The sequence below is a fragment of the Microcebus murinus genome, chromosome 19 (genome assembly GCF_040939455.1).
Source record: "Microcebus murinus isolate Inina chromosome 19, M.murinus_Inina_mat1.0, whole genome shotgun sequence".
Classification (NCBI taxonomy): Eukaryota; Metazoa; Chordata; class Mammalia; order Primates; family Cheirogaleidae; genus Microcebus; species Microcebus murinus.
In genome coordinates this window covers 26,287,386-26,304,940 of record NC_134122.1, presented here as the reverse complement: position 1 = coordinate 26,304,940, position 17,555 = coordinate 26,287,386, and the positions used below count along the sequence as shown (strand labels likewise).

Below are 17,555 nucleotides of genomic sequence, written 5' to 3'. Positions count from 1 at the left end.
TAGGTTACTTTATACAGATGGTTTGATCTCTGGAATCTCAGATCTATTCCAGATATCAATGCTTCTGTTCTTGTGCCAGTACCAGGCAGATTTAACTATTATTGCTTTATAGTACAGCTCGAAGTCAGGAAGACTGATGCCTCCCAGTTTGTTCTTTTTACTTAAGATTGCTTTGGCTATACATGGTTTTCTCTGGTTCCATACAAAGCGAAAAATTATTTTTTCTAGATCTGTAAAGAATGCTGGTGGTATTTTGATAGGGATTGCATTGATTCTGTAGATCACCTTAGGTAATATTGACATTTTAATGATATTGATTCTACCAAGCCATGAACATGGTAGATTTTTCCATCTGTTTAAATCATCTGAGATTTCTTTTTTTAGTATTTTTTAGTTCTCCTTATATAAATCGTATCTCTCATTAAATATACTCCTAGGTATTTAATTTTCTTTGCGGCTATAGTAAAGGGTATTGCATTTTTGATTTGAGTTTCTGCTTGATGGTTCTTGGCATATATGAAATTCATAATAACCTTTGAACAAGGGGACTTGCATTATCATTTTGCTCTGGGCTCCACAGATTATGTAGCCAGTGGCAGTTGTGAGCCTTGTGTCATTGCTGTACCCAGAGTCTGTCACAAGGGATGCATCCTGTTCCAAGGGTGATAAAATCTGTATGCCCAGGGCAGGTCAGCACCTGCACATGTGGGCTGTGTGCTTCATGGATCCTCCATCCCTTTCTTGCTCATTCACCGAGTTGAGAAACACACAAGCTGTCCTCTTCATTCAGCCCTAAGACATTTTACAGTCTTTGTTCACAAGCAACAGTGACTTTGCCTCACTAAGGAGCCACATATAAACTTATTTAACAAACTCTTGTTGAGTCTCTTTGAGAGGGAAAGTAAATCTGCTTTTAGAGAAGTATTTCATTTATAAATAAACACACTCCTGTAACTCTAGATCTCACCTCCTCACTGTGTCACCATTCAGACACATCAGCCAGATACTAAAATTCAGATTTTTTTGAACTTTTCCAACTTGTCAGTCAGCACTTGTTCTCCTGTGGGCCTTGCTAGTTCATCCCCAACTTTAATAATCTCGGCTTTCAGTGTTGTCAAGTCATCTGCCATGGCCCTGTAAGGCATCAGAGTTTCCTTTGGAGTTCAGAATTTGTCTTCTGTGGCAGCCTCTCTTGTTCTTATAACACAATGTCTCCTACTTTTGATCAGTGTCAGGAAGTTGCCTGATTCAGAAATCCCACGCAAAGCATGGACTCTTAGAATGCGCGAGGAACCGAAAGTGCTGGGGCTGTTTTAACCATACTGGCCTTTGTTTAAATGAGACTTCAGGCACCCACTGGGTCCACCTGACTACTAGTCACCAGCTCCCTGGTGGGGCCAGTTTCTCCTATCCCTGAGGCTGGAGCCTCCAGTGCTATTAAATGCCAGGTGTTGGACATTGAGGCTGAACAGCACACACTCAGTCCCTATCTTCCAGAAGCTTCCACGTTGGGGAGGAGTTGGACAAGAAACAGCAAACAAGGAAATAAACCCAATCGTTTCAGATCATGGTAAGTGCTTTAGAGAAAAAATAGAGAGTATTGAGATTGGTGTGGTAGACAGGGAGGCCTCTCCATGGTAGGGCCAGAAGGATGTCTCTTTCTGAGCTGCAAGGGAACCTCCCTCTGTCACAAGGCACAGCCACCTAATGGTCCCAGTCAAATATCTCTGTTCACAGCCTTGCTATGAACTCAGGAAATACTAGAGCTGAGTGGCTGGGGTTTGCCTGGTTCAAGCCCTCAAAGCCCCATGAAGATTCAGCCCAGAGGACAGAGGGAGGCTGCAGCCAGCGACTGCCTGACACCCCAAGGCCATGGTCACTGGGGAGGATCCTCCACCCTTCTCTGCTCAACCTTTGGGTATAACAACCTTTAAAAAAAAAAAAAAACTTTCTATTGAAGTAAAACACATAAAATGCCTGATAAATCTCCATAAAATGAACACATCTATGTAACCAGCACCCAGATCAAGAGATAAAACATTGTCAGCACCCCAGGCCCTCCCCAGCCCCTGGCACTGCCCTCCCTCCCCTCAAGGGGAACTACTAATCCCTTGTAGCAGTGTAGATGAGTTTTACCTGGAATCTCTTTGTTTTTAAAAGGTTGTAAGGCCAAAACAATGACCTCAACAAAGGCCACCATTCCTTGTTGTCCACTCTCTGAGGGCCTGATACAGCGCCAGGCTCCACACGATTGCTTGTCAATATCCCTAGAGAAGTAGGTTGTGTTCTCATCTCCCTTTTAAAAAGGGGAAGTTGAGGCTCAGCATGCAAGACTTGCTTAAGTTCCCACAGAACACCAGCTCATTCCTTCCACAAATGTGTTTACTGAATATTTACAACGTGACAAGGAATGTGCAAATGAGAGGCTGAGTATACAAATGGACAATAAATGGCCAGACCATCTATGAAAATAGAGCTCTGACCCACGATCTGCAGCAACCAGCTGGGAGACCAACCCATCATCTATGGTAACCAGCCCAGGAAGCGAGCCTGCTGTCTCTATGTTGGACCTGTAGGAAGTCAGACCACCACCTCCAGCAAATAGTCTGGGAAACCAAACAATAACTTCTGTAACAATCAGCCCCAGTTTGCCAGGATGTGATTAATAACTGATGATATCACCAAGCCAGATGCCCTGTGATATTAAACTCTTCTCTGCTACAACGCCTGTTGGCTCAGTGCATTGGCTCCCTTCTGCACAGCGGGCGAAGAACCCAGATGGACGGCAACACCAACAGCTTCCCTGATTTTTAACCCCTCTCCCAACCAGAGAAGGCCAAATATCCCCCTGCAACCCATCACATCAGACACCCCACTTCTAGTGCTGGGGATGTCAAGAGGAACAGAGTTTGAACCTGCCCTCCTGAGTCTTCCTGTCCAGTGGGCAGAGACACTATTCAGAGAGCCACCACAAGTAGACACACCCACTGTGATTTTGCTGTAAGGGAAAAGGCACCATGGTTCAGGGCAGTCTGGGGGGTCAGGGAAGGCTCCCTGGAGGAAGTGGCACCTGAACAGAGATAAAGGGTGTATATGAGATGCCTGTGCAGAGAGAAAGAAGAGTATTCAAGGTAAAGAAAACAGTACATTCCATGGCCATGGTCAGAGAGAGGGTGACAAATTCAAGGAACTAGAGGGACTCCCAGGTGGAAGGATGGTGTGAGATAAGCCCAGAGAAGTCGAAAGAGAACAAAAAAAGAGACCCCATTGGCTTGGGCGAGGGTAGTCACAGTGGAGCGTGAAGAAAGAGGAAGTTGAGAGATATTTAGGAAGTGACATCTATTGAAAGAATATATGCAGGGCCTTCAAGGCCATAGGAAGGACATTTGTCTTTATTCTAAGAAAGTGAAAGCCAATAACAGACTTGGGGATTGGGAATGGGAAGAGAGGGGAGCCACATGCTTGTTGTCACAAGTGGAGCTGTGTCCCCCCAAAAGATAGGTTGAAGTCCTAATCCCTAGCACCTATTTGGAAATAGGGTCGTTGGAGGTGTAATTAGTTAAGAGGAGGTTATACTGGAGTGGGGTGGGTCCCTAATCCAATATAACTGATGTCTTTGTAAGAAGGGGACACAAAGGAAGCAGATGGCCATGTGACAACAAAGACAGAGGTTGGAGTGATACAGCTGCAAGCCAAGGAGCGTCCAGGATGGCCGGCAAACACCACAGCTACAAGAGGCAAAGAAGCAGCCTCACGTAGAGCCTCTGGAGAGAGCACGGCCCTGCCGACACCTTGATTTTGGACTGCTGTTCTCCAGAACTGTGAGATGATAAATTTCTGTTGTCTTAAGCCACCCAGTTTGTGGGACTTTGTTATGGTAGCCCCAAGGAAACAAACACATTTGGGGTTTTTTATGTTGTTGTTTTTTTTGAGACAGCATCTCACTTTGTTGCCCAGGCTAGAGTGAGTGCCATGGCATCAGCCTAGCTCACAGCAACCTCAAACTCCTGGGCTCAAGCAATCCTCCTGCCTCAGCCTCCCGAGTAGCTGGGACTACAGGCATGTGCCACTATGCCTGGCTAATTTTTTCTATATGTATTAGTTGGCCAATTAATTTTTTTCTATTTATAGTAGAGACGGGGTCTCACTCTTGCTCAGGCTGGTTTCGAACTCCTGACCTCGAGCAATCTCCCTGCCTCAGCCTCCCAGAGTGCTAGGATTACAGGTGTGAGCCACGGCACCCAGCCCACACTTGGGTTTTTAAGAGATCCACCTGGTTAGGTGGACATGAGCTTAAGTGGATGAGGGTTGGCCAATTAGTTGTTTCCCAAGGAGACACTGTTGGCTTGGGCTAGGGTTGTGACAGTAGAGCATGAAGAAAAGATGAAGTTGAAAGATATTTAGGAAGTGATATCTATTGAGAGAGTATGGAAGTGGATCAGCTGTGCTGTTCACGAGCACGTGATACACGTTGGAAAGAGGGTCTGAGATGCATTCAAGACTTTTGTCTTCAGTAAGGCAGCCAGAGTTGGGCAGAGGCAGTGAGGACATGAGGACACCTGGGCCAGGCAGTGTGGCTGGAGAGATGTCACAGAACCACACAATTAGCAGGTGATCAGTGTGTGGGCTCCAAGTAGAGGGAGTCTGAGGAATTCAGAGGCACAGTGGAGATTTGGAATAGCTGATTAATTGGGACAGCACCAGTCATCTGCAACAGCCGGTGGAGACCAGGGCCATCGGCAGTAGCAAATTCCAAATACACAGTCCAACCAGGTCAGGACAAGATAGCCAAGTTCCCTGGCTTCCAGGCTGCCACTCATCATCCCTGCAGACATTGCTAGTTGATCGCAGCACCTATTCTTCCTACTCCATGAAGCCCCTATTGATCAAGTAGAATGGATATACCAGATGAAATCCTCTAGCAATCCCTGGACAGGGGTGGAACTCAACAGGGGCTCTGAGACCTCTCCGAATGTTCGCAGATCTGCACTTGATCCTATGATCTTCAAAAGAACCCTCCTGGGAGGGTGACAGAGCAGGCACTTAAATTATTTTTACTTCCTACAAGAGGAACCCAGCACCACACAGCTACAAATGGACAGAGTTGGTCTCCTACTTCCAAATCTTCCTCCTGCTCTTTCCTGGGTGGCCAAAATAATGAAGATTACTGAATGAATACTTTCAAATTGTTGATATATGCATAATATACATGTACATTATATAACACAAATATAATATACAACATAAAATACACATGTATACACAAAGCATAAAATTTATCATGTTGGGCCGGGAATAGTGGCTCATGCCTGTAGTCCTAGCATTCTGGGAGGCCGAAGCGGGAGGCTTGAGCTCAGGAGTTCAAGACCACCCTGAGCAAGAGCAAGACCCCATCTCTACTAAAAATAACAAAATTAGCCAGGTGTTGTTCCAGCTACTTGGGAGGCTAAGGCAAGAGGATCACTTGAGCCCAGGAGTTTGACTTTGCAGTGAGCTATGTTGATGTCACTGCACTCTACTCAGGGTGACAGAGCGAGACTCTGTCTCTGAAAAAAAAAAATCATCTTAACCTTTTTAGCCATCTTAACCCAACAGGGGCTCTGAGACCTCTCTGAATGTTTGCAGATCTGCACTTGATCCTTAGGGGAATCACACAGTATTTGTCCTTTTGTGTGAATCAACATTTTGAACCCCAGATTGTATAAGATGGAATTCAAATCATGCTCTTGGGTGGCTCTTTGATTCAGACAGCATGTTTACTGGGTCTCTGGTTTTCTTTACTTTCCATCAGAAAAACAGCACGGATGTCTAAAGTATCTTGGTTTAACCCATATGCTATTTTCATTTAAATGGGCAGATTTTTAAAAAATGTTTTCATCTCTCTGGGCAATCGTAAACACTTCCAAGGAAAGAAAGGGCTCAGCTGGTTTCTATGGCAACTGAATGTCAGAAACCGAATTCAAAACTCTTGAGACTTATTTTTAGGAACTTTTTAAACGGCTGGGTATGTTGGTGCTGGTTGGGAAGAGTGTTTACAAGTTCTTTTTGTTGTTTTTATTTATTCATTCATCAAATAACAACTACTAAGTACCTAACTCTAGATCAGTCCTGTGCTAGGCATTGGTGTATAAAATGTAAGCAAGACAGATATGGTGCCTGACAAGGGATTGGTAATTTAAGAAATGCCATAGGTATCCCTGAGAGAAACTTTTCATTGATGACACTAAGACACGTCCAACGCTGAGGTGGAGGCAGGGGAATATATTTTGGGGCAAACTGGAGATGACCATCTGGGCTGCATTACCCAGGGCAGCGTCTTGGGGCCCAGTCTAGAGTTTCTGAATTGTCTACTTCTCAGCCACTGTATGTTTCTGATTGCAACATGGGGTCTCTTTTTGTACATTTAAAAACACTTAAATCCAGCTTAGTAAAGAAGGAAATCTTGTGATAGACTATACCATGGATGAACCTTGAGGACATGCCACTAAGTGAAATAAGCCAGTCACCAAAAGATAAAATATTGCCCTGATTCCACTTACGAGAGCTACCTAGCGCTGTCAAACTCTCAGAAATGGAAAGTAGAATGGTGGGTGCCAGGTGCTGGGGGAGAGAGAAAAGGGGAACTGTGGTTCAATGGATATAGAGTTTCAGTTTTTCCAAATGATTAAGTTATACAGATCTGATGTGCAATAATGTGCACATCATTAACACTATTATACTGTATGCACACTTAAAAATGTTTAAGATGGTACATTTTATGTTTTTTACCACCATACAAAAAAATGTCTAGCTCAGCACTGGCCACACAGGGGCTCAATAAATGTTTGCTGGAAACAAACAAACAAACAAAAAAACCAAAAACAAAAGCCAAAAAAATAAACCTTTGTCTCAACTCCTAACATTTTCCCCCCCACAAATATTAGTTTTGGGGTTGGGAGTGGTTGTTTCCTTTCTGCCTTTTTGCCTTTTGAGTATGCACAATTTCAGTTAGAGCTGGGAAATGTCAAAGTCTAGACTTTTGTGGGAAAATCACCTAATCAGTCCCATCTCCTTTTCTAGACAATTCCTGTGTGTCCACTTAGTGACGCTGACTTTGAGCGTGTCAACTCTGCCTACAAGTCAGCCTTGCACACCCACAGTTTCAGAAGCTGAAAACAGACCTTCCCCAAATGGTGACCACTCACATCTGGGGAGTCTTTTGAGTTTACAGAGCACCCTCATATGTGTTGATCCTATTTCAGCCACTGCCTCCTCCTCACCGGGCTTCTAGTATCTTCTCCACTCTTTGCCAAGGGGGTTCGTTTGCAGAATTGAAACCTTAGTTAAGGGTTGTTGAGGTTTGTTTTTTAAAATTGGCTGTTCCCACCCACATTCCCCTGAGATATAAATAGAAAAAAAGAGAGGTTTAATTAGTAAGGCAAGACATTTGAGCTACATTCACTTGATCCTTGAAAAGGAAATCTAAGAGGTTGTAACTATCACTTTTTCAATTCTATATAAGGCAGGTCAGTAAGGTAACAAAAGCACATCTGTTTTTTTGCTCCTTCAACTCTTTTTCCTGATTCTTCTTTAGGGGAAAATCTAAAACGGTGAGTAGCTGGTGGACCTACCAGACCCCAGGCTCTTCTTCTCTATGTGCATTCATATTAGAATTGTGCCTGATATGCTCAGATTTCTCTTTTCCCCATGGCTTTGACACCCAGTAGGATTTTTATCTCTGGGAGATGGTCTTTTCACTCATCTGATTCCCACTCTTCAGGACAGATAGCATGTCTTCCACAGAAGGTCTACAAGCAGCCCAAGCTGTATCCTTTCTCATGTGAAATTTGCAACATTATACTTCTCTGACTGCTGTATGAAAATGCTATTGCATTTGTAATATGGTTTACTACTGAATGGTTTGTAGCTACCTAGGTGATCAATTATATAAATATAATTTTTTCATAAGAAAACCAAATTGAATAGTTCTGTATTTGGTATTTATTTCATCCTTGGAGTAGATTCAGGAGAAGGCACTGAGATGAAGGGTTCTGGGACCTTTTCAGTACCTGGTTTGTATTTGGATATTCAGTTCCATCACTTAGCGCAACGCTGTGCTTATCACATTTAAAAAAATTCCAGACACACATACAGTTTCATTGAGCCTAGGAGGATATAATACCCCCTGCTTGTTGTTTACCACATTTCGTTTATTCCGTGTGACCAGGTGGAAAATGAGCATCACCGACGTGCTTAGTGCTGATGACATTGCAGCGGCCCTGCAGGAATGCCAAGGTAAAGGAGGCAGGAGCAGGTGTGGGTTTTCCTCGCATCGTCACACTTCTGGCGAAGCAACAAAAATCAAAATGTGAATGTGGCTTGAAAATTCATGGAATTGGGGAATTAAACTGCTATTATTAAGATAACTAAAATTATACAGATTTGGGATCTGAGCATGTGATTGCATTTGTATAAGATGAAAGAAATTTACTATAAGTGGGGAAAGAATCAGCAATGGCATTTAGCCTATTTGAATCCAGTGATTGCATCTGCTCATGCCAATTAGACCGGCGATGTTGAGGACTTGGATACATAGTCTGTAAATTGGGTGGGGGCAGAGGAGGAGAGAAAGGGGAGATGGACAAAATCAAGTGGAGCAGGACAGCTGGAGAAGAGGGGCCCAGGGATGCTATCACAGGGACATCCAGTCTTGGCAAACTCGAAATCTTGGACCAGTTGAGCATCTCTGCAGCTCAGGGATATTATGGAAGTTTTTAAAATAACCTGTGTTTTCAGCACCTTGGCCCAAATACAGAACATGATGCAATGATTATCAGAATAACCCATTCTCTGTTCTTCAGACCCAGATACTTTTGAACCCCAAAAATTCTTCCAGACATCAGGCCTCTCCAAGATGTCGGCCAGTCAGGTGAAGGACGTTTTCCGGTTCATAGACAATGACCAGAGTGGATATCTGGATGAAGAAGAGCTTAAGTAAGCTTTGTCCTGACACTGTCCGGCACCCACTGTCATTGTTGGGTGGGGCTGGGGTGCTGTGGGGGCCAGTTTTCTCAGTATTTCTTCAACGGCAAGCCTTGGTGTTCGCCATTCGGCCAAGCCTCATTAAAGCAAGACGTGAGTCAGTTGGCCATACATCTATCTATGCAAAGCACCAAACACGGGCACTTAAGCCCGTCAGTGCAAAGATTCTTTAGCTTAAGGGATTTCATTTGGCAAATGGACTTAACAAAACTTCCACAAACTCTTAAAAAGAAAAATAAAACACCCACCATTGGTTTCTACAGCTTAAGGAAACCTTTGCTTGCTAAGACCTTGACTGATGATTGCACCTGGTAGAAAAGGATGATTTACTTAAAGACAAAAGAAAGTGTAAACACAGAAATGCATAGTCTTTCAACCATCTTTATTATCCTGTAGGTTTTTCCTCCAGAAGTTTGAGAGTGGTGCTAGAGAACTGACCGAGTCAGAAACCAAGTCCTTGATGGCAGCTGCGGACAATGATGGCGATGGAAAGATTGGGGCTGAGGGTATGTCCACACCTGTACTTGGCATAGCACACCTTAGATCAGGGAGCATCTGAGGGGGTTGGGCCATGGGATCAGACAGATGTGGGTTAATATTCTCCTTTCTTAACCTTGTTGAGCTTCAATCTAATTAGTGTAAAATGGGATTAAAGTGAGTATACAAATGTGTATAAAAACTCTGGCATGATTCCTGGGATATGCCATAAAAGCTAGTCCCACTGGTAGTTGTCAATAACTAGAAAATATCCTTCACCTGGCTAGAAAACTGGCTAGCCACCTGGCCAATTATTTGCAAGATGCCCTAATGCACCTTGAACATAATGCAAGAAATTTCCACCAGTTGATCTGAGCCCCTCTAAGGGAAGGAATGACATTCTCAAGTGTGGCTCAAACCAAAGAGTCTATTGGAATATGTAGGAAGGCCTCCTAGCTTTCAAAAGTTTAAACAAATATGATTTATTGGACATTAGCCCACCAAGTGGGCTAAACACAACAAATAACTCCATCATCATTTATGGAATCTTCTGTGCAGAGCCCTGGATTCAAACGTTAGCATACTAGCACAGCTGTAGGACTATTTTCACTTGATTTTTGTCATGTTGCTAGCATGCTTTTTAGCTACTTTGTGCCTGCCAACTCAGGAGAACGTATGGTAGTCCTTCTGGTAGAGCTAATTTGAAATTAAAAACTGCTACATTAGGTCCTTATTTTTAAACCCTGTTCAAAATGATACCACTATCACTTACTACACTGCAGTTAATACGGCTTCTATAGATAGCTCAGAAAAATAGATTAGGTAAGGGAGGATTCGCTTATTTAAACATAACCATGAAAGACTTCCCAACAGGCAAAGCTCTCCAATAAATATAAAGTAAATCCCCAGTTCTCAATTTCAATCTATAGCATTCTCACATCATTATTATTATCCTTCTCTTAGTAATAGGAACATTTGGGGGTAGGGTTAGGGTTCAACAGAGGAAAGCTAGTTCAAAATCCTACCCTATTAAATGTTTTCTAACACTTCAATACCCAGCTACAGAATAGAAGAAAATCTTCCATTTCTGTCTTAAACTGACCAGACAGAAAGTTAATTGTTTACAGATTGTGATAGGCAATTATACTGAGTTCATTCACTGTCCAAGGGAAATGATTGGGTTGACAAGTTTTAGTACAAGAACTGTTGCAAAGCTGAAGATGTTTGCCAAATAAGATTATGCAGAAGGATGGAACACTGTAGACTCCATTGACCTGCAGTCATTGACACCCACATTTTTCTTCCTTTTGTGGCCTCTGAGGGGGCCATGCCCATTATCTGACAATTTGCTTCATATTTCCCTCTCATCAGCCACAGCAGGTCTGTAAAGTACTGAGCCACCTTCACTGACCCTGTTCTCACCTCTTTTGTTCTAGAATTCCAGGAAATGGTGCATTCTTAAAGGCCCCAGTCTTTGGAGTAAAGAGAGAAAGGGATAATCAGTTGGAAGGCCTCCAAAGCCCTGGGAATGGAGAACCCCACATCCTGCCCCAATCTTATTTATAATCTCCCCTGAAAAGCTTCTGCAATTTGCTCATTGTTTTAGCGAGGTAATAAGACAGTCATTCATGACTTTTGGGGGTGGTGGGTATGTCCTGATGACTTCTGTACAGCCCTCCGCAGACAATGCCTCTAAAAATTACCCAATAAAGACAAGTTTCTCATCATCTGCTGATGTGTGGGTGTTTTTTGTTTTTTGGGGTTTTTTTCTCAGCAAGGTAGATAGACTAAAGCAAGCTGGGAACCAAAGGTTTTTTGTAAGATTTCTGGTCCCATCAAGTGCTGAGCAAGCCACACTGGTATTTAGCAAACAGGGAAACCAGGTTTTTTGTTTTTTAAGTCACAAATAAATGGCATTGTTGTGCTAGGATTTTTCTCAGCAAATCATCTGACTCTGAAATTAATATGAAGAGATTTTTAGCTTGCATAAAATTATGCTTACTGATATGTTTTCTGCCATGTGTTAGATTGCCACAAGAGAGATTTAAGTAAAAGCAAACAGTACAAGACAGAACAAAGTGTGTGGCTCCAGTGGTCTGCAAAGCTAAGGAGACTTGCTATTCTAACTTAGCACCAACAGACCTGTTTTCAAACCTTTTTCCCCCTTAGAAAAAACAAGCGATCAGAGAGACACACACCTGTTCTCACCTAGCCTCCTACCACCTCCCCCTTTTCCTCAGCAGTTGTTTTCCTGGCTCTTACAAGATACCACCTGAGCTGAATACACCTAGAATTGCCTTAACATTTGAGGCTAGCCTTGGTGGTTCTGTTACAGGGCTGTCATTAGGGTTGGGGAGTTTCAAGCCAGGAAATTCTCATTAGGCTGGTTTCCAGGTGGCACATTAAAGCTGTTCTTTCTGGCTGACCCTTGAGAGTTAAGGACTCCTGGGAGTAATTGGGGCATTTTCCTGGGAGCTTGTTTAAAAGCTCACACTTTTTATCCAGCCCCCAAGCTCACAATGCCCTGAGGCTCTTCCCTGTTGCTGCCCTGCAAACCTGCTAAATAGCTGAGTGATTTTTGAACCTCTATTTTTTGGAGGGTCCTGTTAAAAGCAGTTTTTCAAAGTATGGGACACACACTAGAAGGAGGCCCCAAGATGACTTTCCAGGGACAGGGATCAACATTTTTAATTTTAATAGTCATGTATTTATTTTAATGTGCGTTAGAAAAAATAAAACAGCATAAACGTGTTATTATACTTCAGTATCACTACTCAGAACAAGGATAAAGGAGGAATCAGGTTTTTGAAAATGTATCAATTGGAAGAATATTAAGTAATAAGATATTAAATAATGAAGGCAAATAATATTAGAGATGGTATCTGGGTTGACAAAAACCATAAGGGCCGTTTTCAAATGAGTCAAAACTGGGAAATACAGCCTTAAAATGAAGAGCTCTTTGGGGAGGGTCGAAGAATGAAACTGTCTAGTTTGTTATTTTTGTCAGTTTATATTTTGTAAAAATATTAGCATTTCTAAATCTTTGATGGTAAATACGATTTGAAAACAAAAATGTTTTTAAAAAGTACCTGAGGTTAGTCACAAATTTCCTATTCAATATGTATCTCATGGAAAAAAAATGAAAGGATACATAGCAAAGTTTTAACAGTTGTCTCTAGCAGGGAGGATTTCAGAACAGCGAGAGATGAGTAGGGTCTTTTTAAAAAATAAAGCATAAAAAAAAATAATAATAAAGCATAGGCCCAGTGCAGTGGCTCACACCTGTAATCCTAGCATTCTGGGAGGCTGAGGCAGGAGAATCACTTGAGGCCAGGAGTTCAACTGAGACCCTATCTCTACAAAAAATTAGCCAGGTTTGGTGGCACATACCTGTAGTCCCAGCTACCCAGGAAGCTGAGGCAGGATTCCTTGAGCCCAGGAATTTGAGGCCAGCCTGGGCAGCACCGTGAGACCCTGTCTCTTAAAGGGGGAAAAAAAAGTGAATCATGGTAACTAGGGAAAATAAAGAAGAGAGATATAGCATTTACCCAATTATTGTCACTAAGCCAAAGAGGCAACAAATTCTGATTTTAAGAAACTTTCATGCCAAGAATGTGTCCCATACTCAAATTAATGAAAGCCCTGCCTTCTATTCTTTTCCTGAAATTTCTATGCATTGTTTGACTCATTTGTATGTATTTTTACAGACTGAAGAAAAACTTTAAATATAACATACCCAGAATCAAATCAACACTGGAAAAACTCGAAAGAAAATGATAACAATCCAGAAAAGAGATTGGCAAGCATGTCCAACAATTTTATTTTAACACTTGCCTTCTTTATTTTTACTTCAAGAGAACCTATCTTCAGTGCTGGAATGATATATTTTGACTTTCAAATGAAGGCCTAGATTGCAACATGGGTTCCAGAGCTGAAAAACCGGTGTCCTGTTATTTTTCCTCATTGCTTATAAAATAGGGCTGCAACAGTGGCTTTCATTTTGACTATTTATACTTAATTCCAATGTTGGCTTATAGTTTGGTAGAGTAGTTCATAATTTAGTGGGATGTGATCTTAAAGCCAGCTTTGTGAATGTGCTTAATTGTTGAGACTAATAAGAATTATTAAAATACTTCAAACATTATATAGTATTCTGCTTCAGCACATGAAGAAATATTTATAAGATTTTTTAAATATACAGGGTCAAAGTAGTTCTTTCCAGTTCATAAGCAAAGCGTATGTAGCAAAACAGTAAAGGTGGGGAAAAGTTGTCTATTTGTCCAGGCTTACAAGCTACGTAGCTAATTCTCTGTAATGACCTCAGTTTAATTTTGTGTAATGAGTACTCAGGAATCCAATTTCAACCAAAAACCTATCTTATATCTCTTCTGCTAACGTTAAGGTATGGTATTACTTTGCAAACACTTAAGAAGACAGATGAAATTGGAATCACCAGGTTAGCTTCCACCTGGCCTGTAAATTTATTCACCAGAAGGGCTACATTTACATAACGTCTTCACTGGTTTCAAAAAGTCAACTTTTCTTTTCAGTAGAGGGGGGTAGGTTTTGACATCATTTTCCTAGGGGTTCTACAATGCCTGTAAATGGATTCACACCTTAAATTATTTTTAAATCATGAAGTATTTCAAACATACAGATGGGACTACAGAGCAATATAACAAACACCTGTGTACCCGCTGCCTGGCTTTAACAAATCTTGGCATTACTTGTGTGGTGGTTTTGTAGTATGTCAACTCGCCTAGGTTGTCGGTATCCAGGTAGAGTGGGCCACAAGACATTTTGCCTGAGATTTGGAGGGTGGCATGAAGTGGCAGTCTTGCAGTATTTTACTCAGGCAAAACGGGAGGTCCTGTTGGGAGGACTGTTGGGAGGTCCACTGGGGTGGCCACTACCTGTTGGATTCCCTCCTTGCTGTGGGATCCTCCCCAAATCCAGGTATGTGTTTTTCTTTGTGACAAAGGACTCCAGCTTTTCATGGGGGACTCCCTCATTACCATAGTGGAGGTAGTGAGCAACCAACATGGGTTCTTGTCTGTCCTCAATAGGTCCCGTTTGTCCCCACACTCTCGCCTACTGTACGTCCACCTCTTGCTGATTTCCTGCTCTGCAGGCGTGGTTCAGCATCAGATACGAAGGCAACAGCCTTCCCGAGGCTGTTTACCCGGCTCTCACAAGTGCATCACATCTGCAATTCTTTACATGTGTTACATAACTACATAATTGCATAATACCTGCAATGAACATCTAAACTTATATTATTACATATAATATACATATAAAAATATATTTTATCTCGTGGTCCTGCCTCTCCAATTAAAACCCTGACACATATTATTTGTTTCTGTTTTTTTAGTTTTTGAATAAAAGAATCATATGTTTTTAAAGATCCTTTGCAGGTAATTACAGGAGGAGATAGAGATTAAGAACAATTTTAACTGCAGGAGAAGTATGTACCCTCACAAGGAAAGTCACCACTAAATGAGACAGTATCTGGGCTCTAAATCAACAGAGAAAGATCAGTTACTCGACTCACTGATCTGGTATTTCTACCAACAGAATAGAATGAAGTATACACTTGTATAGATGGTCTTAGAGATGTATTATCAAACCCAAACCTCTACCTATCACCTTCTTCTTGGAGCTCAGCACTGAGCTGAGTAAAGAGCTCACTAGAATGTTGGATCAGCCTGTGGCCTGAACTCTGTACTACACACAGTAGCCAGAAGTCTGAAGGAGAAAAGTCCATTTCTGATGTCTGTTTGTCCACCCTCCGTTTCCTGCCTTCTTTTTTTTTCTTTTCTTTTCTTATTTTCATTAGAGGCTGAACGTTTCCTGCCTTCTTCATCCATTCATTCTACACACTGATTGTATCCATTGACACAGGTGCTGTATTAGACAACAGGAATGAGAAGATGACTAAACCAGAGTCCTACCATTAAGAAGCTCGCTTTTCTTGTTAGAGGAGAGAGATGTATGTGACAACTTGTCCAGAACCACCCACCCTATAATTGTGACTTTCTACTTGGAATCGTGCTCCCTTTCCCCCACAAAACATGCCTCTCCCACTGCTCAATCCCTTGGAATTTTGAGTTCACAAACGCTTTGTGCAAAAAAATTTAACTTTTATTTCCATACGTGAACTTTATTTGAATTTCCATTGTGCATAATTATACCCTGCAATTCAGCCTCCTCTTCTGCTTTCATTCCCTAGGTTGGGGGGAGAAAGCTAGCATGCTAAGGCCCTGGATGGGAAAGGAGTATGCTTAATCCATACAGTGACCTCTGAGTCATCGTCATTCCTCTAGTCTCTTGAGGGCCACAGCTACCTCCTCCTCGTCCTGACCTTGAAGCCTCTCAGTTCTGGCTTTCTCTGAATGCCTACTGTGTGCAAGTAAATCATTGTACTGTTTCCTGCACCAAGTAGGAGCTTCCTTGGCTTTGGAAACTTAAAAGCATTTTCTTCCGTTTCTGGATGTTTTGTTTTGTTTTTGTATCATCTAAGGACTAATGCAACTAATTGTATTGGGGGAAGGCAAAGTGTACAAGGACATAGAGGTGTCCTGGGAGAAACTGTGACTAATACTATAAAATGTTAATCTCACATATTTATCTAGTACTTTGTACTTTACAAAGGACTCTCATTTGTATCATCTACTGTAGTATTTGTAACAACCTTGTGAGGCCCATATTAATCTCATTTTATAGTGGAGGAAATTGAGGTTAAATAAGGTTGAGTGATTGGCCAAAGGCCATACAACTGGTAAATAGCAAAAACAAAACTCAAATGCAGGTTTTCCGACCTAAGCCGCCCTGGGTTCTATACTCTTCCAAAAGCATTTGCTCTGAGACAGAAAAAAGAATTGTTTGACCTGAAGTTTTCAAACCATGTTTCCTGGAGTCCTACAGTTCTGTGTCTGTGATTTAGGGTTCCCCAAAGACATGGGGATGGTGGGTAGCTTCTGGAAAAGTCTAGAGGCAGGTACTCTTAAGCCTCAGTCTACCACCAGGGCCCTCATTCGGCCATGGTAGCTCTGTGTTTGTTTTATGTAAGTCCCTATAAAACTTTTGGGGAAACAAAAGATATGTGTTGGGGTGGAGGGACTTCGGAAAATTATTGCTTTAATGCCAAAACATGTATTTCTAATGGAAGAATTTCATGCAGTAGTGCGAGCTAGTTAGGAATGTCAGCGGAAGGAATGGTAGCAATCACTTGTTCAATAATGATTAAGTGCCAGCACTGGATGCACATTCAGTCTCATTTAATTTTTAAAGTTAAATTCCCACTAGGCAGGAATTTATAATTGGTATTTTTACAAAGAAGAGACTGGAAAGAAGCTAGGTGATTGGTCCAACAGCTACACTTCGTGGGTGGCAGAGCTAGGATATGGACCCTGATCTCACGCCCAAATTCCAACCCACTGCCTCCCTAAACGTGAAGGTCTATTCGGACAGGTTGGATAAGAGAGCTGGTTCTGTTTCTAAACTTAATCTGTGACAAACAAGACAACCTAAACCATGCCCATCTTGAGTTTGGACAAGCGGTCTGCTGTAACACAACTCCAAGGCCGGGAGTAGGCACCGTAGGGAGGCCAGGTATGGTCCCGCATCCCTCCGCAGCACACGCCTCCAGCACTGCGCCCGGGGAATGGGGTCCAAGGCAATCTCCGTCGCTGTGGTTGATCCAGCAGACACCAGAAAAGACACCTCCCGAAAAGGACTCTGTAGGTGAGGTAAATGGGCCAATAGCTCGGATGAATGCACGTCTGGCCTAAACGTGCTTCTTTCCAGGCTTCGTTTGCGCCTTCACACACTCCCTTCTACAAAAGAACTGTGCCCGTTCCGTTTTTCTAGAAACTCGCAACCAAGTCAGAAATCTGAGAGTCAACAAAATACATTACACCTTCACCTGAACTCCACTATATAAGAAACGCCACAGATCAGGACACAAGACGGCAAGGGTTCCACCCGGGCGTCCCAGAACGGTACACTGCGCTGCCGGTATTTCTTCCGGGTCGGCGGCGAGCGCTTCCGGGGCA

At 42.5% G+C, this 17,555-nt stretch overlaps 1 protein-coding gene across 1 annotated transcript; it reads left to right on the top strand.

Annotated features, from left to right (window-relative positions):
* Positions 1–8,006: 8,006 nt before the first annotated feature.
* Positions 8,007–11,225, top strand: OCM2 (oncomodulin 2). Its single transcript, XM_012758882.2, has 4 exons — positions 8,007–8,274; positions 8,841–8,973; positions 9,418–9,527; positions 10,935–11,225. The coding sequence occupies exons 1-4, from the start codon at positions 8,214–8,216 to the stop codon at positions 10,958–10,960; spliced, it is 330 nt and encodes a 109-aa protein (XP_012614336.1). The 5' UTR covers positions 8,007–8,213; the 3' UTR covers positions 10,961–11,225.
* Positions 11,226–17,555: the final 6,330 nt, after the last annotated feature.

Coding starts and splice junctions, on each gene's coding strand:
- OCM2 (XM_012758882.2), top strand. CDS start 8,214: ATGAGCATCACCGACGTGCTTAGTGCTGATGACATTGCAGCGGCCCTG. Junction 8,974..9,417: donor CTGGATGAAGAAGAGCTTAA/GTAAGCTTTGTC, acceptor ATTATCCTGTAG/GTTTTTCCTCCAGAAGTTTG. Junction 9,528..10,934: donor TGGAAAGATTGGGGCTGAGG/GTATGTCCACAC, acceptor CTTTTGTTCTAG/AATTCCAGGAAATGGTGCAT.